This window comes from Hemicordylus capensis, chromosome 1 (genome assembly GCF_027244095.1).
Source record: "Hemicordylus capensis ecotype Gifberg chromosome 1, rHemCap1.1.pri, whole genome shotgun sequence".
In the NCBI taxonomy this organism is placed as follows: Eukaryota; Metazoa; Chordata; class Lepidosauria; order Squamata; family Cordylidae; genus Hemicordylus; species Hemicordylus capensis.
The window spans coordinates 89,336,977-89,362,591 of NC_069657.1; the positions used below are offsets into that span (position 1 = coordinate 89,336,977).

General features: G+C 42.2%; 1 protein-coding gene across 1 annotated transcript in view; it reads right to left on the reverse strand.

The window, feature by feature from the left end:
* The window catches only part of TTC17 (tetratricopeptide repeat domain 17), a 120,033-nt gene that overhangs the window by 58,387 nt on the left and 36,031 nt on the right, over positions 1-25,615 (reverse strand). Inside the window, exons 10-15 of the mRNA XM_053259906.1 lie at positions 25,335-25,447; positions 11,661-11,807; positions 11,230-11,345; positions 10,662-10,836; positions 9,001-9,078; positions 1,475-1,699 (exon numbers count right to left, since the gene is read on the reverse strand). Coding sequence (XP_053115881.1) covers positions 1,475-1,699; positions 9,001-9,078; positions 10,662-10,836; positions 11,230-11,345; positions 11,661-11,807; positions 25,335-25,447 — 854 coding nt within the window. The remainder of the gene's footprint in view (positions 1-1,474; positions 1,700-9,000; positions 9,079-10,661; positions 10,837-11,229; positions 11,346-11,660; positions 11,808-25,334; positions 25,448-25,615) is intronic.

Sequence of the window (25,615 nt, forward strand, 5' to 3'; positions counted from 1 at the left end):
ACATTTGGCCTAAAAGAACTGGGCGGGGTTATCCATCCCGGGCTCTTAAGGCTAGTAACACTTTTTCATTAGTCCTGCCTGGGAGCACGTGGGAAGGATAACCTAATCAGAGATCGGCTCCAGCAGCAAGAAAAAGCCCTCACGGTAAATGAACCAATGCTCTGTTTATTTATAAGATGTATAGATTGCACTTATACTCAACTATAATAAACAATCAAGAGGCATGGAAAACTTAACTGAATCAAGTTGAACCAATATTAACACCAAAAAGCGAAGACAGACAGACAGACACACATACACACACACAACCAGGCTGCAGAAAAGAGACTGTATGACATGGAACTGTCTAAACAGAAAAAATGCTATTACTTTATGCCATTGTTCTGAGAACACCTTTTAACCCCAAACATTTGTACTTCAAGACTGCATTTTTGCCCTGGAAAATAGGCATTCATTTTCATGTTAGGGAAGAGCAAGGGAAATATGAAATAAAGCATTTTTATTTAGTCCTTTATATCAATTAGTATGAGTTATTTATAAGATGTATAGACTTAATGCAAGATTGACCCTAGTTCATATAATTAATTTTAAGCATAGATGTGGAGTTGGCTATACAGAAGGTAAGGAGAGTACAAAATATCTTCCTCCCAACCTTTAAAAGCCTTTTATACCTTTAACATACCCAATGGCACTTTGAGAATAGGTATTTTTGCCATGTTACAAGTAGAGAAGATGAGGTCAAGTGGATAATGGACTTGTAAAGTATGTCACAATCTCTCATCTCCTCCTGCCTGTTTTTCCTAAAAGGTCCTTCCATCAGATTGTTAGCTTTTGAGGGGGAAAAAAATATCAGGGACAGTACTCTTCAACACAAGGACCCTCCTTTTCAATCTTGGTAAATAGCTTGCAGTGGCATCTCTTTATAAGTGCCATTATTGTACCACACATCCATTTAGATAAACAATGTGCCGATATCAGGTATACAACAGGAAGTTAAGGCTATTCAGGTGACCAAGTACTGGCTGATGTCTGCTTTATCTCACCCTGGGAAGCTTCATATATATATATATATGGGGAGCTAATTATTCTTGGGAGTTTTAGAGTGAGGCACACATCACTGTGCCACTACACAGAAACAGAATAGCAGTGGTGCAGGAACTTCAGCTTCATGATACACAAGTGGTCCTCCTTTTGGATACTGCCATCACCTCTATGGTTATCTGAAGTCAACTAATTTGTATCAGAATTCTTAATAGAAGATGAGCACACGAGTTTCCATGTTTACTTAGAATTAAATTAAGCTTTTCTTCTTCCCGATATTCATTTCCTGGTCTAATCCAGTATCAAGATATTCAAAATAGTATCAAAATATTCAAATATAACAAACCACTATTACTACTGTGTCTCACACTGAAATGTCATAAGAGACAATTAATTGAAGTAAGACATTGACTTCTCTTGGTAAACATCTCACCTCAGAGCTATTGATGGCTAAAGCTTTTCGTAGAAGCTTGCTGGCATCTAGGTGAAGGCCATAACGAATCAAAAGGTTTGCTAGATTGACTAAAGGGATATCCTGGAATTCATGTGGGGTCAAGCTCAATGCTTTTCGTAAGCAAGTGAAAGCAAAGGTGCCATTTCCAAATGCACGCCAGTAAAGGCCAGCTTCATTGAGCACCAGCCATAAGGGATCCCTTGCCTGAAATTAAACACATACAAAAAGGTTACCCACATTAAAGGCCACTCATCTGAAGTATTTTCTTCTTCCACTAGATGCTACAGCTTCAAAAGTCTAAAATGTTTTAAGTGATCATGAGCAAGAGCCATACATTGGCAAAAGTAACTGTACGCAAAGCATTTGTCTATAAGAAAGCCAATTCCCAATACTTCATCATGGGCTAAGGCGACCAAGAAACGAAACACAACAGCCGACATCCAAAGTTACTCATGAGTAGTCCCATTGAAATTAATGGGACAAGTTAGTAATGACAAAATTGTCACATTAATTTCAATGGGGCTGCTTATGATTTTAATTTGTAACTTTTAAAGATTTTAAATTTTGTACACCACCTAGAGATGAACATATCAGGCAGTATAAAAATATGATAAATAAATAAAGGGTAGTTTAGTCTGGATGTCATAGGAACATAGGAAGCTGCTATATACTGAGTCAGCCCATTGGTCTATCTAGCTCAGTATTGTCTTCACAGGCTGGCAGCGGCTTCTCCAAGGTTGCAGACAGGAACCTCTCTCAGCCCTACCTTGGAGTTGCCAGGGAGGGAACTTGGAACCAAAAGGTGGTTCTGCAAGTGTTAATGGCTAGAACTACAAAATGACTGATCAATATCTGATGTTTCTTTGAAGCTGTATCGTCATTCTAGCAATTATGAGAAGTTATATAAGAATCGGAACTTGAATTAATCCTTCTTCCCTATCCCTTTCAAATCATGGCTATTAGATTGTATGCCATTATTATAAACTGCAAACAGCCTTAAGAGAACTGGCAGAAAAGCAGTATATAAAAGTTGTAAAATAAATAAATTTTACAAATCATTTAGTCAGTACTACCTCTGGTGTACATGTTCATATTTTCTCTCTCTTAAAATTTAAGAAAGAAATAGTCCCCATATTCCTTTATAGTTCTGCAGTGCCAAATATATAGAAAACCAACATTCTTAGTATTACATTTCCAAAATTTATGTTAGGTTGCACTGCACATTTTTTTAAATTGTGGCAGCTGTGTAGTACTACAGACATTTCATAGGTGTTTTTCTTAATTGCTACATTTATTGACATTGCAGACCCAGTCAGCAGCAGGAATACTGATCTGTAATTTTTTCTCCCATTGCCTTCTGTAGGTCATCCTAATGCTGCACAGCATCAACATATTACACATATTTGATAAAATGCCCTGTGTAATTTTCTTTATACCATGATTAGCCTGAAATACATTTCTAGTAACCAGTAAAGTAATTTGTACTCTTGATACACTTATTTGCTAATATTGGGACCAGACAGGAGAGTGTTTTTGCATCTTATTTCACTGTATGTCAATAATAATTGGCCTATATGGAGGTCATAAAAATTTAACCAAGTTCGTACTTTCCCCCACATTAAAATCAATAGCATTTCTAACTACTCTAAAATCATTTTCTTTTTAAAGTGGAAGGTAGAACACCTTGAATTATTAAACAGATACTTGCTTCTATAGATGGTAGTACTTCTGAACTCTTAGCAGAAATTTAATATACTCCTAAAAGGTGAACAAAAAGGAATGTTGGTACTCACTGTAAAGGTTTCTTCTTGCTGGTGTTAACAGAAGCCACTCATCATGAGTTATCCCCCACCCATATGCTCCAGAAGACAGGAATATGTAAATGAGGAGAACCTTTGAGGCCCCTATGGGTGGTTCCATCCACATCCATTGAACAGCCTGAAGCAAAAGACAGCAACGTACACAGAAGATAAACAGTAATCAACATCAACATGAGAAAAAAATAGCAGATAGGAAACAACAGTTCAGAGTAGTGCTGTACCCCTAAGGGCAACCCAGCAGGAGAAGCCACGGGCAGACAAGGGTGACCTCCATTACAGCAGTCAAGAAGAAACTTTCATGGTGAGTACCAATGTTCCTTCCTCTGCTGGTACAGGTGGTCACCTTTCGTGGTTAATACCACAGCTCACAACCTGGATGAGAAGCAGAATTTCCAGTTCTACTGCTGTGGAAGCACCTGCTGAAGGACCCTACGGCCAAAGGCCGCCCTATCAGATGCAACAATGCCCAACTTATAATGCCTGGCAAACACAGAGGTTGACTTCCACGTGGCAGCCTTACAAATCTCAGCTATAGGTGCGTTGGTGTAAACGCAGCTGAAGCAGCTGCCGAACTTGTGGCGTGTGCCATGACGGTTGATGGGGGTGGTAGCTGCTGTAGTTCATACACCAAGAAGATGCACACCTTGACCCAGTGACCGATTGTAGCTGCAGACACTCCTTTGCTAGTACTAGACGGCTGGAAGGAGTCAAACAGCAAATCAGACTTGCAGAGAGCTGCTAAACATGAAATATAGATACGCAGAGCCTGCTGAACATCCAGCTTGTGCCACTGCTTTTCCATTGAGTGGCTTGGGTGAGGACAGAAGGACAGCAAATAGATATTCTCAGAACTATGAAAAGTGGAATTCACCTTTGAGATGAACAAAGGGTCAGGCACGAGTTGGACTGCGTCCTTCGAGAACATGCACATGTGGTCCTTAAACCCTGTTGGCTGATGTCACAGCAACAAGGAATGCAACCTTATGACAGGACTCTTAGTGAAGCCTCCCTCAGGGGTTCAAATGGAGACTGGTGAAGAACCCTGAGCACTGTGTGTAAGTCTCACATGGAGAACCTGTGGCACACTGGTGGAGACAGATGTGCCACACCCTTAAGGAACCTTTGTAGCAATGAGTGCCACAGGAACCTCTTGGTTCCTAGGGAAACAGCATCTGAGTGAAGCCGGAGGCTTGCCACTACAAAATGTTGGCCTTCAGACCCAGGAAATGCCTTCTTGGAGGATTTACAATGATGCACTTTCAAGGAGTGGCGAAGTGCTCATTTAAAAAAAGTCCTGATATGTCCGATTAGTTAAGGGTTTACAAGAAGCCAGAATGGTGGTGATGACTTCAGGAAACAGACCCTGACGACGCAGGCCATCCCTTTCCACCTCCAGGTGGTCAACTTTAGCTACGCTGGGTCTGGGCGGAATATTGGGCCCCAAGACAGAAGGTCTGCGGGAGGATCAACGGCCTCTCAACTGTCGTGTCCATAAAGTCCAGGAACAAAGGCCTCCTGGGCCAATAGGGAGCAATCAAGATCAGCTCTGCCCTAGTCCTCCGCAATCTCTCTAGGCATTTGGTGAGCAGCAGCACTGGAGGAAAAACATAGCAGCAAAGTAGGCCATGGCACAGACACCTCTCCCTACCGCCCAGGGAAGCGAGAGAAGAACCTTGGCAGTTTCGCGTTTGCAGGTGAGGTGAACAGATCCACTGCCGGCCATCTCAGATGCTGTATCATCCAATGGAATACCTCTGGGCAGAGGTTACATTCCTCCAGGTGGACTTCCGGGTAACTCAGCCAATCCGCCTGAACGTTGGTAGTCCCACTGATGTGATGCACCACTATCGATTTCAGGTGAGGTTCTGCCCACAGGAGCAGCTCCGAGGCTTGACGGTGCAGGGACCCGAATCTTGTCCCTTCCTGATGATTTATATGAACTTTTGTGGTCAACTTGTCTGTGTGGATCATTACATGAGAACCCCTGACAATGTTCTGAAATGCAAGTAAGTCCCGATACACTGGCCTTGGTTCCAGCCAAACATACTGTGGCGTTGTTTGGCCATGGTCCACTTGCCCTTTGTACAAGGGCCCGACAATTCACCCCACAACTGGCCAGGCTCACGTCATCACCCTGATGTAGTTGAGCTCTAGATATTGCTTGCTCCTGGACAAATTCAATGGAAGAATTCACCAATGAAGGGAGTGATGTCGTGGGGCTTTGATGGTAACCAACAATTGACACCTGAAGGACATGTCTGTCTGCTGAGGGAGCAGGGTCCACTGTAAGGTTCTGAGGTGGAAACTGGCCCATGGAACTGTGGCTGAAACCATCAGGCCCAGCAATTAAGCTAGGCACAGAAGGTCCAATGATTGGCTCTGACACACTTCCTGAGTCCCTTGGAGACAGAGGTGAGCCACCAGTGGTATCAGTACCTTGGTAAAAACTCTTGGTGCAGATGATAGTTCTAAGAGCAAGGACCTGTATTAGAAATGGTGGTTTTGGTAGGTGAACTGGAGAAGGTGCCTGCTGCCTGGGTGGATAGGAATATCTACATACGCTTCCTTCAGATCTATTGAAGCCAGGTAATCCTGGCTCTGAAGCACCTCTGCTATTGATTTTAAGATCTCCATCCTGAACCTTCTTTTTACAACAAACTGGTTTACGAACATGCCTAAAACTGCCCAAAGAGACCCATCTTTTTTTGGAACAGTGAAGAGTAGGGAGTACACCCCCTTCCCCCTTTGGGCGTCTGGCACAATCTCTATGGCCTCTATTTGAAGTAGATGTTGGATGGCCTGGAGAAAGCCCACATATCTGAGATAGTTGTGAGAACTCAGGGTGGGTAGAAATGTTTCCCATGGGTGTCTAAAGTTCTATTTTGTATCCTTCAGAAATTAGAGATGACCCTTTGGTATAATGTTGAAGATTCCCAGGTGTGCATAATAGTCCATAATAAGGCCTTCCACCTTTAGTGGCTGATTGTTAGGATTGCTGCCTGGGCACCTTAGCCTGTGATGGAAAGCCAGTTCTGGGCTGGGGTTGAAAAGATGGCCTGAATGCTCTATAAGAGTGACTAAACTTACGTAGTTTACTTACAACCTTTTATCCTGCTAACTTGGCAAAGATAGTTATCTTGCTAACTATCCTCCCCTGCTAACTTGGCAAAGAGGCACATTTTGAACATGATGATTCTGTTTATTTAGCAGGGGGAGAGTAACTGGCCCTAGCCACCCCCAGCACAGTACCTCCAGTGCCTGTTGCTGGTGTCTATCTTATGTTTCTTTTTAGACTGTGAGCCCTTTGGGGACAGGGAGCCATCTTATTTATTTATTATTTCTCTGTGGAAATAATATATCATAAATAATAATATTTATAAATAATAAATATTATCTATTAATATATTTATATTTATATTATAGAAATAATATTATTTATAAATAATAATATTTATATTATAGAAATAATATTTATAAATTATAAATAATAAAACTCTGGAAACTTTTGTAGAAAAGCAGTATATAAATTATTGTTGTTTATCTTCCCTTTTAAAAGAGGAGGGGAGAGCTTTTCTCTTGTCTCAACTAAAATGTCCTTAAACGCCTCATCCTCCAAAAGCTTAGCCCCCACGTGGTACAATGGTAAGGTTGGATTACCAACCAACAGAATCCCCATCATTCAGGACCACTTCCCCAATGAGAAGGGCTGCCATTGGTGCATCAGTGAGGGGTACCCCAGTAAATTTAAAAACCACATCAGAGAAGTTATACAATTTATTGGCCACAGCATTAGGTCTCTTACTGAGAGCAGGTCTGTCCCATTCCTGTTTAAGAGTTTCATAAAACCCTCAGGCATGGGAACCTTCACCTTGGGAAGTTTTGCTGTTGGTAGAAACCAGAGAGCCCTTAGATTGGATTTCCTGAGGTTCAGTCCTAGAATCTTTCAATCCCAGCATCAAAATGTCCGAAGCGCTTGGAAATCCCCCTGAAGAAAGAGGCACTGATTGGCTGAAACAGCTGAAGCCTCATCCAAAATCTCTCCCTCCTCAGATATAGCTGATATGGAGTCCGGGCAGGCACCAGAAGCATGTGGGTCCTCAGGTATGTCAGGGAATTCCCTCCCAGACAAGTGTGAAGAGTGACAGGGGTGGGGGTGGGGAGAAACCCCTCCTCTTGGTCTTTTTTATAACAGGCATTCAACACTTTTTTCTATGTTCTGGTGATGGGGAAGATGACAAGGAAGAGGTACTGCGCTCTCTTTTCCTACTCTTATGCCTTAGGTGCCTTATAGCTCTCCTGCACTGACTGTTGGATCAGGAGCTTTATCCATTCCTGCCATTCAGCAGCATAGCCCAACACTTGGCATTAGTAGGCAGGGATGGGCCTGCAGGAGAATGAGGCGTAGCTGGGGGAGGGATGTCTTATTGGGATCAGTCCCCAGCCCCGCACGGGAAGAAAAAGTATCACCAGCCAGTGTTCCTTGTAGGGTCCTGTGGGACATCCTCCTCACTGTCCGGGATCTCCGGATTGTCTCCTGTGCCAACAGCAAAACCATCAGCCAGTGGCTTGCGGGCATTCAGGTACGTGCCTTCTCCTCCTCCATAGGTGATTGTAATGGTGGCCGGTGTGATGGGTCCCTTGGTGAGGGCGAGATAACCGAAGGGCTCTGCCACACCAGAGAAAGGATCAGGGGTGGTGGCGGCACACCTCTTCCAGGTGTGGGTGCTTGATGGGGCTGGAGTGCCCAGATTCCTCCTCCACGGGCAGGCACTTCAGTTCCTTCAGTGAGCACTCCCTTTCTACGTTTTTTTTTAAAACTTACCAACCAATTCCGGTGGCTCGGATTGCATCTGGAGTCGTGGCTACTGCCCTCTTGAGTCTTGGTGGTAGAGGAGTAGAGCAGCTCGGGCCTGCTGGTGCTCGCAGAGCTCCCTATGCAGGCCAAACACACTGAAGCCTGCATGTTCGTATGGCACATTTTTGGCAGGTAGAGAACCTTTGCCCTCTTAGACCTGAAGGCTAGAACTTTGGTCCTTCCCTGCTTCGCAGCTATAGGGTGAAGACAGGGTGTGGTGAGGCGGGGGGAGGGAGGAAGGAAGGAGAAGGCTAAAAGATACAAAAATATTCTTTCTTTTTTTAGGGTAAAAAAAAGAGAATCACCAAAGAAAGGCAAGATGGAAGTGAAACAGTGGGAAAAGCAGAAGAGAAGTTCTGTCCAGAGAAATAGTAGGCCATGGTGCAGCAGGGAAGCAACTTGCCTAGGGAGCAAGACGTTGCTGATTCGAATGCCTGCTGGTATGTTTCCCAGACTATAGGAAAAAACTATATCAGGCAGCAGTGATACAGGAAGATGCTGAAAGGCATCATCTCATACTGCATGGGAGATGGCAATGGTAAACCCCTCCTGTATTCTACCAAAAAAACCCACATGGCTCTGTGGTTGCCAGGAGTCGACACTGACACAACAGCACAACTTTACTTAAACTTTATGAAGCAAAACAGTGAAATAGGTGCTAACTGGAGCGAAGGGAAGAAATGAACTGGATGGAACCGTCCATAGAGGCCTCTTAAAAGTTCTCACATTTACATATTCCTGCCTTCTGAAGCACGTGGGATAACCCACTATGGGTGACCTCCTACACCAGCAGGAAAAGCACACATTGCGGTCACCAGTGTTTGGCTCACCTTTACTATGGCATGATGAATGAATGATCCTATTTGCTCCTGTGTAATAGATTGATTGTTGACACGAGAGTATAAGATCTGGAAAACACAGAAAGTATCTAAACTGAGACGAAAAGAAACTGAATCAAAATGGCGCCCGACTGCTGGGAAAAGGAAAGCACTGAGCATGTGCACAGCAGGGAGGGGCGCCAGAGGGGAGCTAATTAATCCACCTGGAAGGCAGGCACAGTAACCCATTTCTCATGGTGACAACGGATCACTTCCAGATTATAAAGTATCTAATGCAGAAGGGCTGGACTGGATATTCCAATTAACATAGCAGTTTTGAATTTTTACAGTTTGCTTTGGTCCTGGCAATCTTGCTACAACTTTCAACATATAAGCACCACTTTCTGGTGCTGCAACGCTCCATTCTGGGGCTGCTGCAGACTCATCCGACAGTCCTGACACTGTTCAGAAGAGCGGTTGAACAAGCAGTGCTGCGGCAATTACTCTCATTTGCCACAATGGGAGTAATTGCGGTAGCTCTGCTTGTGCAACTGTTCATTCTGAACAGCATCAGGACTGTCTGATGAGTCTGCAGCAGCCCCAGAATGGAGCATTCCAGTGCTGGTATTCTGTGCATCATGTCACTGAGTTTTTAATTTGTGATTTAAAAAACAAACAAACCTTTGTCATCTTTTAGAAAATCAATCAAGACTGCCATGTCAATTTCATAAACTTGGTAATGAAGCAAACCTCTGAGAGTAAAAATCAAGAAATACAAAACATATACAGGTTATATTGGCAGAACTTGGGTTGATGACTAAAAAGCTGGGCCAGAATCAGTCAAGCCTTTATTTAGCTGTAGAAAGGTCAACATTTGTTAGCAGAGGTTGGACAAAGAAAGGTTCAAGTCAAAACTCAAAAAGCATCTCAAAAGGCGACAGAGACTATTTTTGAGACGTCTGCTTGCCGGAATTAAATTCATGGTAGCTGCTCATTACCAGCTCATCTGGTAAGTGTATTTGTAGAACTCTGCTAGAAGTTCACTCAGCTATCATGATTAGTATCTAGTGATAGATCTAGTCTCCTTGAAAGAAACTGTGTACCTAGCTAAGAAGTTCAACCTACCAAGAAAAATGACTTGCTTTAGCAAAAGCTATTACTGCTTGCTTATAGAGGGGAAGGGCATAATAAACATTTATATAGCACTTGAACTACCTAAAGTGCTTCATCTAAACATATACTAGTAGGTGAGGCCTGTTGTTGACTGGGGAAAGTCAACATTTGTAGGATTTCAGCTTCAAATATTATTCATGTTATATTGATACGTAGCAAATTTAAAACATAGTAAATTGGAATCTGAGAAAGATCTGCTTTTCTTGGGCGATATGCCATTTTGGAATTACTGTTCAAAATATATAACAGACATTCTTATAATCCTGAAGATCCCATGAGGAAGGTCAGTATGGTTATTTCTATAGTGCACAAGAGAGTGCTGCCTTGAGTGCTTTAGAGATAGGTGAACTATAATTTTTTTAAAATTGTAATGGCTTCCTTTCTTAAAGGCTCAGTGATGCTCATATTTGGTGTTATTCTTGGTTTCAGCAACTTGTCAAATCTGGAAGTCACATGATAGAAGACAACAGAAAGTTAATCTTGAAACAATAATCACTTACTTGTTTCGCATGATCATCTGGCATATTTTCTTTCAGATCCAGATGATTGTCTAGTTTTTTAATCAATAAGTAGAAAGAGTCACTGTTATGGGCATCAGTAGTGGAAGAACAATCTGGCTCATAGACTTCTGTTTGTGCATGGTCCTCTCCTGGGCTGCTGAGTATTGAATGGATCCTAACAAAAAAACAAATAAAAAAACAAACCCAACATACAAGTATAGGCACATGATTCAGACTTCGGGAATGTACATTTAAAGCAACCAGACCAATCATAGTCAAATTCCTATAGAATAAATGTTTCTTGCTATTTTTCAGGTCGCACAATTTTGGCAGTCCTAGTATGGAGGCCCTGCTAACAGCAACTGATGATGTGATCAGACCAGGGAGCAATGTATTAAGCCTTGCACACAGGGGGAGTGGGGGAGCACTTGAGCCAGAGGCTCACTCTCATTCCTCTCAACTCTCATTCCTCTCAACTGTGGTTCCATTGAATTCACTAACTTATTCCTAACTAAATGTTAATGAGATTGCAATGTAAATTCTACTTTTCTAAATAATCAACACTCACCTTTGTCCTCTATTTTCTGGATGAAGGAAATATGTTGGTAATTCCTCTGAAGAAGGGATAACTGGATATGAATGTACACAATCTGATCTTTTAGGCCACAGAATGTTCTGCTTGTCCTGATCAAAGATAAAATATACCTTATCAAGAAGCAAGTTGCTAGCTATGGGAATAAACTCTTCAGAAAATGAGATAAAAGAAAATCAGATAGCACACTGTATTGGGAGAAAGGGAAAGACAGACCTGCCCCATAAAGAACCTTATTCTAAATTCCTGGACAATGAAGTATTATGAGGCCAATCAGAATTATTAGCTCTATTGGTATACATACTGTTTGTCATGTATTTCTGTTTTAAAAGACTATTCCTGAACATTAAGCGCCATGATGCTCTTTCCAGAAGAAAAAAACCTCATAGCTGTCCTTTCTACCTTACCCTGTAAGCATCAGATTCCTGGCCCCATAATGAGAAAACAGAATGGACCAAAGGGGAAGACTCCAAGGAGTGGCTGAGGTTACTGTGGTTTTCATGAAGTTCAGAATTCATGGATGTCATACTTGAAACTGAAGAATCACCTCCAAACTAGAACCAAACAACAAAAAAATAAATTGAACACAGAACTAATATCCCAAGGATTTCTAATCTGCAAAACTCATTTACTTACAAAAATAATCAGCATTGCACTCATACATTGCTTAATTTGAGTTTGGTTTGGTTTATGTTTTTGTTATGTTGATAGCCAAGAACTGCCTAAGCACCTCATATTAAAGCAGAAAGGAGCATTGTTTACTCACTGTGAAAGTTTCTTCTTGCGGCTGCATTTGAGGACATCTCACGTGGGCTATCATTCCCAAGTGCTCCAGTAGGCAAGACTATTCTAATTAGATAAAAAGCTTAAATAGCCTGGGAAGGAGAACTCCTCCTAGTTTGTAATAGCCAAGTCTAAGGTACAGAAGAAAGTAAGAGAAAAGACACGTCCAGTAGATGCAGAAGCCTGAATGAGTGGGTCAAAATCTCCTCGAATCCAGCAGCAAGAAGCAGCTTTCACGGTAAGCAACCAATGCTCCTTTCTCTGCTACTGGGTGAGATCTCATGTGGGATATGCCACAGCTAAGAACCCTGGGTGAGAGCGTCTGCATCTACTGGGGTGGAAGAACATGTTGGAATACTTGTCTGCCCAAGGCTGCTTGGGAAGAGCGATGGAAGTAGGGTTTGTAGTGATATGTAAATGTGGATGGAGATGACCAAGTAGTTGCAGATTTCTGCTGGTGGTTTGTTGAGAAGGCCTCTGACGTTGCTACGGATCTGGTAAAGTGTACCGTAATATGTTCAGTGGTGTCCACAGATTTTGTACTTTGTATGCCAGGGGGATATACACACCTTGATCTGACTGGTGGCAGTAGCTGAGGATATTTTCTGCCCCACTGAGGCAGGTATAAAAGAAACAAACAAGGCATCCGGGGAGCGGAAGGCAGCCACATGGGAGAGGTAACCCTTCAGGCGGTGACGGACATCAAGCTTGTGCCAGTCTTTCTCCTTAGGGTGTTGAGGCTTAGGACAGAATGAAGGGAGGACTATGTCCTGAGATCAGTGAAAAACAGAGGCCATTTTAGGCAGAAAAGAGGTGTCCAGAATCAGGAGCACTGAGTCAGGTGAAAAAATGCCAAAGTTAGGATCAGCAGATAATGCATGTAATTTTGATACATGTCTGACTGATGTGATGGCCACCAGTAAAGCAGGTTTGAAAGAGAGAAGCAGAGTTTCTAATGGGACTGTATCTAATGGGATCAAATGAAGGTTTGTTTAGTACATGGAGGACTTTTGTGGAAATCCCATGAAGGAAATTTGTGAGTTGTTGGCAGAGAAAGCAGAGAGGCGCCTTTTAGAAAATATCTGAGATGCAGATGTGACTGTAGCCCTTTTGAAGAGACAGAGAGGAGACTGGTCATCAAAGCTGCCTGTCGTTTGAGCGTATTCACTCCAAAACCCTTCTCAAGGCCCTCTTGAAGAAAATGGAAGAGTTCTGGCAGACCACAGTCTCCTGAAAAAGCATTATACCTATATCACCAAAGAAAAGCCCACCATGTGGATTGATAAATGCAGTTAGTAGACACCTGCCTGGAAGCAAGAATAGTGTCCATGACTTTGGGAGTGTATCCATGGTGGCTCAGGATGTTCCATTCAGTCACCAAGCAGCAAGCTTGAACCACGCTGGGTCAGGGTGAAGGATGGGGCCTTGGTGAAGCAGGTCCGTAGTCCCTGGAAGGAACCATGGTCCCTCCACCACCAGGTGTAGGATTTCCTTCCACCTTCAAGGCCAGTGTGGTGCCACAAGCAGTACTTGAACTTGGAGGATCCGAATCCTGTGGCTCAGTTGGCTGAAATGTGTACAGTAGGACTGGAGGCCATGGAGCTGAGAGGGTGTCCACTGCTTCTGTGCCCTCACATGGAAAGCGAGAGAATGCACTACTGACTTGGGAGGCGAAGAGGTCCACCTGTGAAATGCCCAGGGCTTAAGTCAGCATGGCAAAGGCGTGAGAGCTGATCCTCCATTCTGCCAGTTGGATCTCCTTTCTGCTGAGCCAATCTGCTCAGAAGTTGAGGACCCCACTGATGTGATGTAATGATAGCGAGGCTAGGTGAGATTCTGCCCAATGGAATAAGAACGATGCTTCCTGATGAAGGGACTTGAATCTGGTGCCCCCTTGTTGGTTCACATGTACTTTTGCGGTTATGTTGTCAGTCCAGACCAGAACATGCCAATTCTGTAGTATCTACTGGAACAATTGTAGGGCTAGGCGAATGGCCCTTAGCTCCAACTAATTTATGCTGTGTGTTTGCTCTTGTGATGTCCACTTTCTCTGCACTGAATGCTGTAGACAGTATGCCAAAGAGACTCACATTTGTCACAAGTATCATGCTGGGATTGTCCAGGAAGTTCTGGCCATGGGAAAGACTAGGTGATTGAGTCCACCAGCAGAAAGAGTGGACCACATGTGGCAGAAGCTTGACCTTAGTGAGTCTCTGACCTGCAATGTCATTCTGATATGGTAGGAGAAACTACTGGAGTGGGCGCAGGTGGAAACGGGCCCACTGGCAGGGAAGCCACTATCTGGTCTAAAAGTCTGGCCAGAGTGAGGAGTGGCACTGTAGGTAAGGCAGCCACCTTGTGGATCAGCTGGACAATGTTGTGGATATGGTCCAGAGGTAGAATGAGAAGATCCCTGGAAGTGTCTATTACACCTAGATGGCAAATCTGGTTGGAGAAATAGAGTTGGCTTTTGTTCTGGTTGACCAGGAATCTATGGTTGGATAGCAACTGAAGGGTTGTTTTCACATTTGACCTCATGGTTGGACTGGATGGGGACTGAATCAGGAGGTCATCCAAAAAGGCAAAGACCCGAATATCCTTCAGCCAAAGGTGGGCCACCAGGGGGACCAGGATCTTTGTGAAGATTCTGGGGGCTGAGGATAGGTGACATGGCAACACCTTGTACTGGTAATGAAGGCTGTAGTATTTTAAGCATAGAAAGGCACGGCTTGTGAAATGGATTGGTACATGTTGGTACGCTTCCTTCAGGTCCAAGGAGGTGAGGAAGTCAGAGTGATGTAAGGCCTTTGTAATGGATTTCAGGGTCTCCATCTGGAACTTTCTGCACTGTACAAATGTGTTGAGGAACTTCGCTCAGTACTGCCTGAAGGGATTCATCCCTTTTTGGCACAGTGAACAAAATTGAGTAAACTCCTTTGATGAAGAGGAACCACTTCAAATGCATTGATGGAGATGAAATAGTGAACTGCGTCTGACATACCAGCATGTTTGGAAGGTGAGCCAGAGTGAGGCGGTGGGGGTGGGGTGAGAGGAATCAGTTGTGGGGCATTGAAGTGGGCTCTATTTTGTAGCCATGTGAGGTGGTGTTGAAGACCCATTGGTCTGTGATGTTGGCTTTCCAGGCGTGGAAAAACTCCTGGCCTCCCATGCCTTGTGGCTTTAAGTAATGAGGGTTGTCTTGCTTTGGATTGTGCCATGAAGGCTTGATGTGACTGGTTCTGTGGTCTGTTGAAGTTGCTTTGTGGTCTATTCAAGAGAGGACGGTGGCCCCTGGAGTGTCTGTTCTGAGGTCTAAAATTGGGATGAAAGGATTGAAAAGGGATGGAAGGGCCTTTGCAGTTTTCACCTGTCAACCTTGCAAGTGTTTATCTTTTGTCTCCACCAGAACCTCCTGAAGTGCCATATCACCAAAACGTTTAGTTGCAGTATAAGGAACAGCAGTGAGGTTGGTGTGTGATGCAGAAGCTACTTGCAAGTGCTTCAGTCAGACTCCTATGCGCCACCACTATAGAAGCCGTGCAGCGTGAAGAAAAGTGAATGGAATCCAATGCATCTGCAATAAAGGCCTGTGCTTTCTGTATTTTCAAAAGTATTTGCCTCTGGCAGGTGGTATCTATAGAAGGAGACTGAATGAATTCATCCACCTATAGCAGGGATGCCCATGATACAGTAGAAGCCACAGTGGAGGCTTGCACAGATAGAGAAGCCGCTTCATGGTCCTTCTTAAGGGTTGACTCAATCCTTTTCTCGTTAGGGTCTCTGAGGGAGGTGTCACCATCCCAAGGTAGTATGGCTCTTGAAGGCAAGGCCACTACGGGGGCACCCTGGAACATGTTTGTGGGAGGAACCTGAAACATGTTTGTGGCCTCTTGGTTTAGGTTATAAAACTTGTTCACAAGAGGTGTGGGTTTCCTATTTGTAGCTGGGGTTTCCCATTGCTATTTAACAGTCAGAGAAGCAAGCAAGGAAGCGAAAAAGGTCATGCTGTTTAGGCATAGGAAACATCAGTGCTTCCCTAGACGGAGGAGCATGCTCCTATGTTGTAACTGTTGGAGCCCCCAGGGTATTAATAATCTTGTGAAACAATTGTGATAAATCATCTGGTGGGAAAAGGTGTAGAGACCTAGAGTGAGTGTGAAGTCTGATCATCTGACCATTCAACCTCCTCCCTAGTGAGTCCCTAGAGTCTCTCCCTAGACCTACATGTGAGTCCTCTGTCTCTGGAATGGGATCCTCAAGGTCATCTGGGGGTATCCAATACAATGATGGGCCATGGGTCTCGTGGGTTCAGATCAGGCCCTTTAGGGTGGAAATCTGGGGACTCATTCCTTGAAATAGCAGGTGCATGGGATGGTGAATCCCGGTCCCCCTTCTTTTTCTTATGGCTTCTGGATTTATCCTGCTTAGACTCCCCCCACCCTCTTTTTAGGTGACCTTGAGGAAGATGAGGAGGATAGCAATAGCAATAGCAATAACAGTTATATACCGCTCTATAGCCGGAGCTCTCTAAGCGGTTTACAATGATTTAGCATATTGCCCCCAACATTCTGGGTACTCATTTTACCAACCTCGGAAGGATGGAAGGCTGAGTCAACCTTGAGCCCCTGGTCAGGATCGAACTTGTAACCTTCTGGTTACAGGGCGGCAGTTTTACCGCTGCGCCACCAGGGGCTCTGCGCCACCAGGATGAAGGTGGGTGGTCCCTGTGCCTACCCCTTTTTAAAGCTGGCTTAGGTGGATTGCGCTTCACCAGGGACTGCTCCAAAATGCCCTTAAACCAGTTCTGCCATGCACCTGCTACTTCAGAGGGTAAAGCAGGCATTGGGGTAGATGGAGGAGCCAGTTGGTTAGGAACGGTAGGAGGGGGTGGGCATGAAGGCCCAGGTCTCAACGGTTCAGAATTCTGGTCCTGCCATGAGAGCAAAGGCGGATGACGAGTGGCTGGGCTGCCATCTGTGTCATCATCGGGATGGCCAGCATATACTGGGGCTATGGGAGGCAGAGGAACAGCATCTCCATGGGGCCTCAGCTGCTTGTCTGGCCCAGGGCTGAGGTCTAGCGGCTGGCCTGCAGGCGGTGGAGCGGCTGCTAAAGGAACCTTGGGTGAAGTAGAAGCCATCCTGTGTTGAGTGTAGGGTGGGGCCTTGTGCTCCTGCTGGAACAGTCCATTTGCCACTGCAGCAGTGGAGAAGGCCCCCAAGTTGGTGGTGGTGCTGGCACTGATGGACAACGCCAGCATCTGGTGGAAATCCGAAGAAGCAGTGGGCCGGAGAGGCCTTCTAGCATGTCTAAGCCTCTTCCCTTGAGGTTGGACACCAGCAAGGACCAAGTGGTCATTGCTGAGCCTGCAGCAAATGTGCAGGTCACTACTGCTTGCTGCTGGGCATTTTTGCTGGGAATAAACACAGAAGTCCTCTTCTTCCCCTTAGGGAGCAGCACATGGTGAATCCTGCCGGTCTGGTGCTCCATGAGGAGGGGGAAGGGAGAAAGGAGGGGGAAGGGAGTAAAGGTTTTGTTTTGTTTTTGCAGAAGAAAAGGTAATAGCAAGGAGTCAAGGAAAAAAGGGAGGAAAACTAGTAGCAATGTAGATCAAAAGATGAAAGAGAAGCTTGACTGAAAAGAGAAGCTGCCCCTGGAGCTGGATGCAGGACTTTAAGAACTGTGAGGCATTCTCCTTCCCAGGCTATTTAAACTTGTTGTCTAATGAGCATAGTCTCGCCTACTAGAGCACGTGGGAAGGATAACCCATGCGAGATGTCTTCATCCAGCAGCAGAGAAGGGTGGGATATAAATGATGGCTAACATAATGTGCAACAGTGTGTCAGCCTCGTAATGTTGCATTTGCACATATCACAGGAGTAAGCCCACTGGAGATAATGGTCATACTCTTGTGTAACAGAATTTACGCAAATGCAACGTTACTAGGCTGATGTACCGCTGTGCAGTATATTGGCCAATGCTTATAAACATTTCAGTTTTGGCTACAAGCTTCCAGATCACTTGATGGTTTTGAGACACAGTAGAGTCTGGCATGTTGAGGAAAATACTTCAGAAATTTTTTTATACAGATCTTTTTCTGTAGTTTAACATAGGAAGAAAATGTTTAGATTTGGGGGCTAAGTTTTTTTTTTAAAGAATCTGTTTAGCATCATTGATGGCAAACACACTTTAATTTTCGGCATTTATATATTGCTTATAAAAAAGCTTAAAGAACAATGCATCAAGCAACATGTTTAGACCTTTACATGGTGAGCTCCTTAGGCTCACTTTCTTCTCTTCTCCCATTAGAGTAGGATGGTCACTGTTGCCAGACCAACTTATTTTGGGGCTGCAGTCAGCACCCCCTCTATGTCATTTGGAGCTGTGGGCCCACAGCCTCCCATCTTGGATACCTGAGCCCATGGGATTGTGAACTCTGCATATGCCCATATTTGGCAAACTTGGCTGCTTAAAGGTAAAGGTAAAGTGTGCCGTCGAGTCGATTTTGACTCCTGGAGCCCACAGAACCCTGTACTTTTCTTTGGTTGCTTAGCACAAACAAATATGGGGCGATGCTACCCAAGGTCAGAATAACAAGCAACTGTAGGGAATTATCCCCATAGCCTCTCTTTCAAAAGAAAAGGAAAGCTAGCAGTAGACCCCAGGTCAAAGAGACGTTCACAAGGGAAATAGTTAACCCCCATCCAGTGTTATCTCTAAGGCATGCATGTGTGCTCACACGTTTTTTGATATCCACTCAGTTAATTTTTGATCTCACTCAGGCTGAATCAGGAAGGCTCCATTCTGAATGCACGTGCGCACACATTGCCTTGATACTGCCACTCAGAACAAACCTCATTCCGCACACAGATGAAAAAAATTAGAGAGAACACTGCTCTCTTCTTGTAAAGAGAAGTAGCTTCACTAATCTTCTCCTCAGGAACCCAGATAAAGGCACATCCCCCACCCAACCACCAACACTCTAATGATTTTGCAAGGACCAGGAGGCAAAGTAAAAATCAAAAGGACTCTCTCTTGCCACCTGGAAACATCCTGGTTATTTTTATTTATTTATTAAATTTATATACAGCCTGACTCCAAAGGCTCTAGGCAGTTCAGAAAAATGGTTGGCAGAGAAGCTTTAAGTTCATCCATTCAAACCCTTCGCGTACAATTCACCCAAGCCACTGTTTGGTGGGTTTACACCCAAGTTGATGAATTCAGGCAACATGAAATATCCATTCTTTTCATACACAGCGTGATAGATTTAGATGTCCAGACCATGTCTATCCTTGAGTGGAATGTATATCTTTCAGAAAAATAGGTATACTCCTTTGCATTTGAATTTTTAATTCTCAACAAATCATACAAATGTTCTGCTAAATAAAAAAAGGCTTTTGGTAACCTGCCTTCTAAATTCCTTTCAGCCATATCAGATTTTCTATCTAAAGTTGTAGAGACGACCCCATTAATGTCTCCCATTAGAACTAAGTTAGCATTCAATAATTCAGCCATCTTCTGTTCTAAATATTTATAAAATTCTACTTTTTTTTCATTGGGTGCATAAATTCCAATTATCACCGTTTTGACTCCAGAAACTATAATTTCTAGAGCTAGCACCCTACCTTCTTTGTCTTTAAAAATCAACTTGGGTTCAAATTGCTGCTTCACATAGAGTACTAAACCTCTTTTGTTTTTCTTGTCAGAGGAAACAAATTCTTGCCCCAAGGCCTTATTAACCAAATATTTTCTGTCTTGTTTTCTAACATGTGTCTCCTGTAAGCATATAATGTCCAAACTTGTTTTTTAAGAAAATGGAAAATGTTTAACCTTTTAGTTGTTATTTAGTCCATTGACATTCCATGAGAGTATTTTGTAATCCATTTTGACTAATTAGAATTATGTGTTGAAGGCACTGGGTTAAACTTTTTTTGTATTTACACCAAAATTCTTGCGCTTTGAGGAGCTCTGTAATTCTATTCCTCTTCCCTTTGTAAAAAAAGGAGACCCCTTCAGGCACTTCCCATCTGAAGCATATTCCATTGGTGTTTAAAGCATCTGTTAAAAATTTGTAATCCTTACGTTTCCTTAAGATCCTGGATGGTATTTCTTTCAAAACTTTTACCTATTGGCCTTCAATGGTAAGGACTTTAGCGAAATGTGCTTGCAATATCTGCTCTGTGTTCGATTTGGAGTTAAATTGAACCATACAATCTCTGGGTACTTTGTTTGCTGTAGCATATGCAGAATTTACGCGAAAAACTGAATCTATCTGCTTCTCCATCTCTTCACTTGGAATTCCCAAAAGTAGTGCAAGTTCCTCCCTAAGCATTTTTTTAATATCTTGCCCAGTTTTTTCTGGGATCCCTCTAAACCTCAGAAAACGCTCTTTTTGTCTCAGTTCCAGCAAAGCCATCTGATCTAATAGTTTCTCCCTGTCCTCTCTCAATGATCCCCAGTCTTGCTCCAAACTTTCCACCCTTCTTTTAAATTCTTTATTATCAGCAGCTAATTTTTTCACTGTCTCCTCAATATTGATGATCTTTTATTCAATATTTGTATATCTTGAGAATAGAAGATACAGGCCAATGTAGATGTGTTGATAATAATTAATAGATAACGTTTTATGAACTACTGGGGAGAGAATGTTTAACCTTTAGGCAAGATCTTGATTATTGATAACAACACTTGTTCCAAGGATGAGATGGAAGTCCTTATAGTGTGTGTTTGTGAGTGTTTGTGTTATTTGTGTTTGTCTTTTGATGTTGTCAAAATTCAATAAAAAGTATGTGCAAAAAAAAAAAAAAATTGTATATCTTGGCTTACTTGTTGCAAGGTGCCAGAATTTGCTTCTAGTAACTGTTTCATAGCAACAAGTGTCTCATTCAAATCTGAAGGCATTTTCCCTTCACCCAGGCCTGGGTTTGGGACAGAAAGCCTTCTGGCTTGTGTTTGGTTCTCCTGTTTAGCTTTTTGCATTATTTTCAACTCTTCTTCTCATGCAACAATATGTAAATGTTCAAACCCAACAACACAGCTCTTACAGCAAGATTCAGTCTCCTTGTTATCCAGAAATGTACAGGCCTCCAGTTATTTCCAGATAAACTCAGCTCCAGACCGTAACCCTTCTATCTTATATCGCAAGTTCAATTCTCCCACGGTTCAGTGATCCGCCTTCTTCATCTAATTGGTGCACTTTCTGATAGACATATTCAGCACCAAACAGCAATTCACTTGCTCCTTTAGTTTAACTCTCTCAGGATGACTAACACAATAGTCCCAACTATTTTGCTTTTTAGGTTTTAAAGCTTTTAACCATCAGTTCAGTTCTTGAACTCCAGCATTTAACACACAGGTTAAATTCCCAACCTTAATTTACGGCTGGCAGACTTACAAGGACTTCACAGCAGCGGCTTGACGTCTGTCCAGTCCTTATAGCAACAGCAGATAGAATTCCAGCAATTTATCACTGACCACACTTCGGGGTGAGCTTCTTGAACTTTAACCATTAATTATAATCCAAACCGAAAGAAATTGGATGCTGGACAGGTGATTAGGTAAAGGAATAAAATTTTAACTAGTGGTAATAACAAGAATCTCATGTAGAAATGTTTGAGCTTAAGCAAATTGCCAGTGAATCAGCTTAGACTTAATGGTGAAAAGACTAAAATGCAGGCTTAAAGGAGGAAAGGGAAGGGGGCGAGGAGTTTAAAGGGATAGGAAGTTAGTATTACTGGTTCTGATCCATTAGTGTGTTCGCTGCACTTTCAGGGAAATACCCAGGCAGTCCTCGCGGGGGTAGAAAGGCAGGAAAAAGAAGAGGCGAGTGGTGCAGCATGACCACTCGTGTGCTGAAGAACCAGCATGGTATAGATCCATGTAAGTGTAGGAACAGGGTCCTTTCTCCTTGGGTCCAGGATAGGTTCTGAGATTTCTCTGGGTGTCCTGAGTACTCTAAACATGTATATGATCTGGAGTATAAATAGGCAAATTCATGTCCTGGGGCTATGCACAAGTCACACACCTTTACTGGAGGGGCTAAAACTTGTGTAGAACAAAGGAATTTGCCGAGAACATTTTCAGATCATAATGCAATTTCCTTTACATGGAAGAAGACTGGAACGGTATCCTTTCATTGGAGACTGAATGAATACTTGCTGAAAAAAGCTGAAATTGAGGAGAAAGCTAAAAGGAAGTTAAAGGATTATTTTGAATTGAATTTAAAACAAGGAATGGATAATAAGATAGTTTGAGACTATCATAACCGCAGGAAAAGTGGTTATGAGAGGGTTTTTTTTTAATACAACAGATTAAGGAGGAAGAGTGGGATATAAATGTAAAAAAATAAAATAAAAAACAAAAGGTATTGAAAAAAGAGGGATTATTGATGGAGATTTCCAAAAAAGAAAGATAACTCTTATGGATTAAGGACAAAAGAGACTATTCAAGTCATTAAAATGCTTCAGCAACAGCTCTTTATGTTGGTATTAAGCAAAATTGAACGGAATTTAAAATATGTGAAGCAAAAGTCATTCGAATCTGCAAACAAAGCAGGCAAGTTATTGGCTTGGAAAATTAGATGTGAGAAAAAGAATAAGTACATATCCAAGATATCTACAAAAAATGGACTTTCCTATGATGAATGGGAAATAAAAAGGGAATTTTTCAGATATTACTCCAAATTATATAAAGGAAACAAAGTAGAGGATATAAAAATTGATAAATTCTTGAAGACAAAATATTCCACAACTTTCCAAGGACCATATAGAAATTATGAATGTACTGATATCAGTAATGGAAATAACGGAAGTAATAAAGCACCAGGGCCCGACGGCCTGCCAGCTTCATTCTACAAATCTTTTAAAGATCAATTATTACAGCCTTTGCAATGGACGATGAATAATATTTTGCAAAAGGATAATATGCCGGAATCTTGGAAGTATGCCAACATTGCAGTAATTCCAAAACCGGATCAAGATCAAACGCAAGTCAAGAATTACAGACCAATCTCACCGTTAAATGATTACAAACTTTTTGCTGCCATTTTAGTAAGGAGAATGAAGGTTGTATTAAGAGCTTTTATTCATGAAGATCAAGCAGGTTTTTTGCCAAAAAGGCAACTAAGAGACAATGTGAGAACAGTCCTGAATGTATTGGAGTATTATGAAAAACACAACGATAAACAGATAGCTATGATCTTTCTGGATGAAGAAAGTATTTGACAATGTCTCCTGGCAGTTTATGTGGAAGCTACTGGATGCAATGGGTGTTGGTAATAATTTTATTAGGGCCATTAAGACAATATATTCAGAGCAATATGCCAAAATTATTATAAATGGGGAACTATCAAATAATTGTAAAATACAAAAAGGAACTAGACAAGGTTGTCCACTTTCCCCATTACTTTTTATATTAGTTCTGGAAGTGACCATCAGCTAAATGAAATTTATAAGAATGAAATTTATAAATTTATAAAGTTAGATTTGAGGATCAAATGTCGAGATTTGAGAAGGAGTTGTGTGAAAATGATGAAAAATTAGTGTCTAAGATGTATAAGTTATTGCTTTTGGAGGAGACAAGAGATGAAGTGGTTAAAACGACTATGATAAAATGGGTTCAAGATGTGGGTCATAATATAGATATGGCTGCTTGGGGAAAATTATGGAAAACTGATTTAAAGTTCACTGCATGTTATACTTTAAAAGAAAATTATTATAAGATGATGTATAGGTGGTGTTTGACACCGAAAAAATTAGCATTAATGTATAAAAATGTTTCAAACAAATGTTGGAAATGTGGACAATGTGAAGGAACTTTTTTTCATACGTGGTGGTCATGCGGGAAGGCAAAGGCCTTTTGGGATATGATATATGATGAGTTGAAGAAAAATTTTAAAATGACATTTCCTAAGAGGTCAGAATCCTTCCTGCTGGGAATAACTCACGGAGAGTTCTCCAGAAGAAATTAAACATGTTTAATGTATGCATCCACGGCGGCTAGAATAGTATATGCGCAGAAATGGAAAGACAATAAAACGCCCTCAAAAGAAGACTGGTTGATAAAAATTTTGGAATATGTGGAGATGGCAAAACTTACAGCACTCATAAGCGATGAAAATTTGGAATGTTTCAAAGAAGATTGGGAACCATTTTTACTTTACTTAAAGAACTATTTTTCTAATATGGTCCTTTCAGCAGGGTTTGAAATATAGTAATAACAGCAGGCTGGGTTGGGTAAATCGAGTAGCAATGTGGAGTATGTATGTTTTGAATTATTATAGCAATAGTTTATATGTATAGTTAACATAAACCGTGCAGACAGGTAAGCGGGAAGTCAATATTTACTTAATTAAATAAATGAATGCAATAAAAAATTTAAAATGCAAAAAAAAGCTTTGCATTTCAATACAAGTGGTCAGCTTCAGGAATATGTGCTCCCCTCTCTGAATCCCTTCACCAGGGTGTACAATCTTCCCCACCCCACTACTGCTGCTAAGCAGTGTGCTGGTACCACTGTTAAGTGTAGAGAGGGCTTGCCTTCTCAGCATTTGAAACTGCAGGCACTGAGTGACTGAACTGATAAACCTGGCAAATATGTTACATCTGCACAAGCCAAGAGACATTTGAGCTCTCAAGGGATAGCCTGAAAGTTCATTTCGTGACCCTTGGAACTCAACCACCACATTCTTGTTATCAAAGTACAATACGAAGGAATGAGGAAGAGCGTAATGGGGAGAAGAATTCTAAGTTGATGAGGTGGGGAAATGGTGATTACAGCTTGGTGTCTGTTTATCACCTGCACTTTGGACAACACTTAGTCCTGACCAGGACAGCAGAATAACATCTGGCCCTTTTGGTACAGAAATGAGCTCAGTTTTTCCAAGAGCTAAGCCAAAAAGGTATACTTTTTTCACAATGGAGTCTTGAGATATTTATTTAAAACTGCACAGAAAGCCTTGTTTACAATAACATCTTTAACAATCAGTGTGTTCTAGCTGATTAAGGGGAGTATGGATATTACAAGGAGTATGGATATTACAAGGCACTCTGACAAGGTCATCCTCAGAGTAAAGGATGACCTTCTGAGTAATTCAAACACATTGGGGAGGGAAGTAAGGCTCCAAATGGAAACAGACATGTGTGCCTAATTCCTCACCTAGTAGGATCCTCCACATATTGCTTTTTAAAAGTGTTAAGGATAATGCTGCTTGAAAATGATGTTTAAAAATCAAACTTCCTATCAGGCCATTTTATCTTTAAAGATAATGGAGCAGAAAGACCAATGAAGTGCAGACAAACCTCAACATATTCAACGTTTTCGAACATGTCGCCACGGTGATAGCGAACAGGTTGGTCCCACTGGCAATGCAAACTGTGCTGCTGGTTGCCTAGGCGACACATTTGATGGTTACCTGCAGGATAACATCACAAAACAAAAGTTAAGATCTAATGAAAAGCATTCAATATGAACAAGATAATCCATAAAAGATCTCTTCCAAGCCCGGTGTTCAAAAACAGAAAGGATCCTTAATTTCCTGATATTTATGTCTCCATATTATTTTTGAGAAATTTGTATTCTG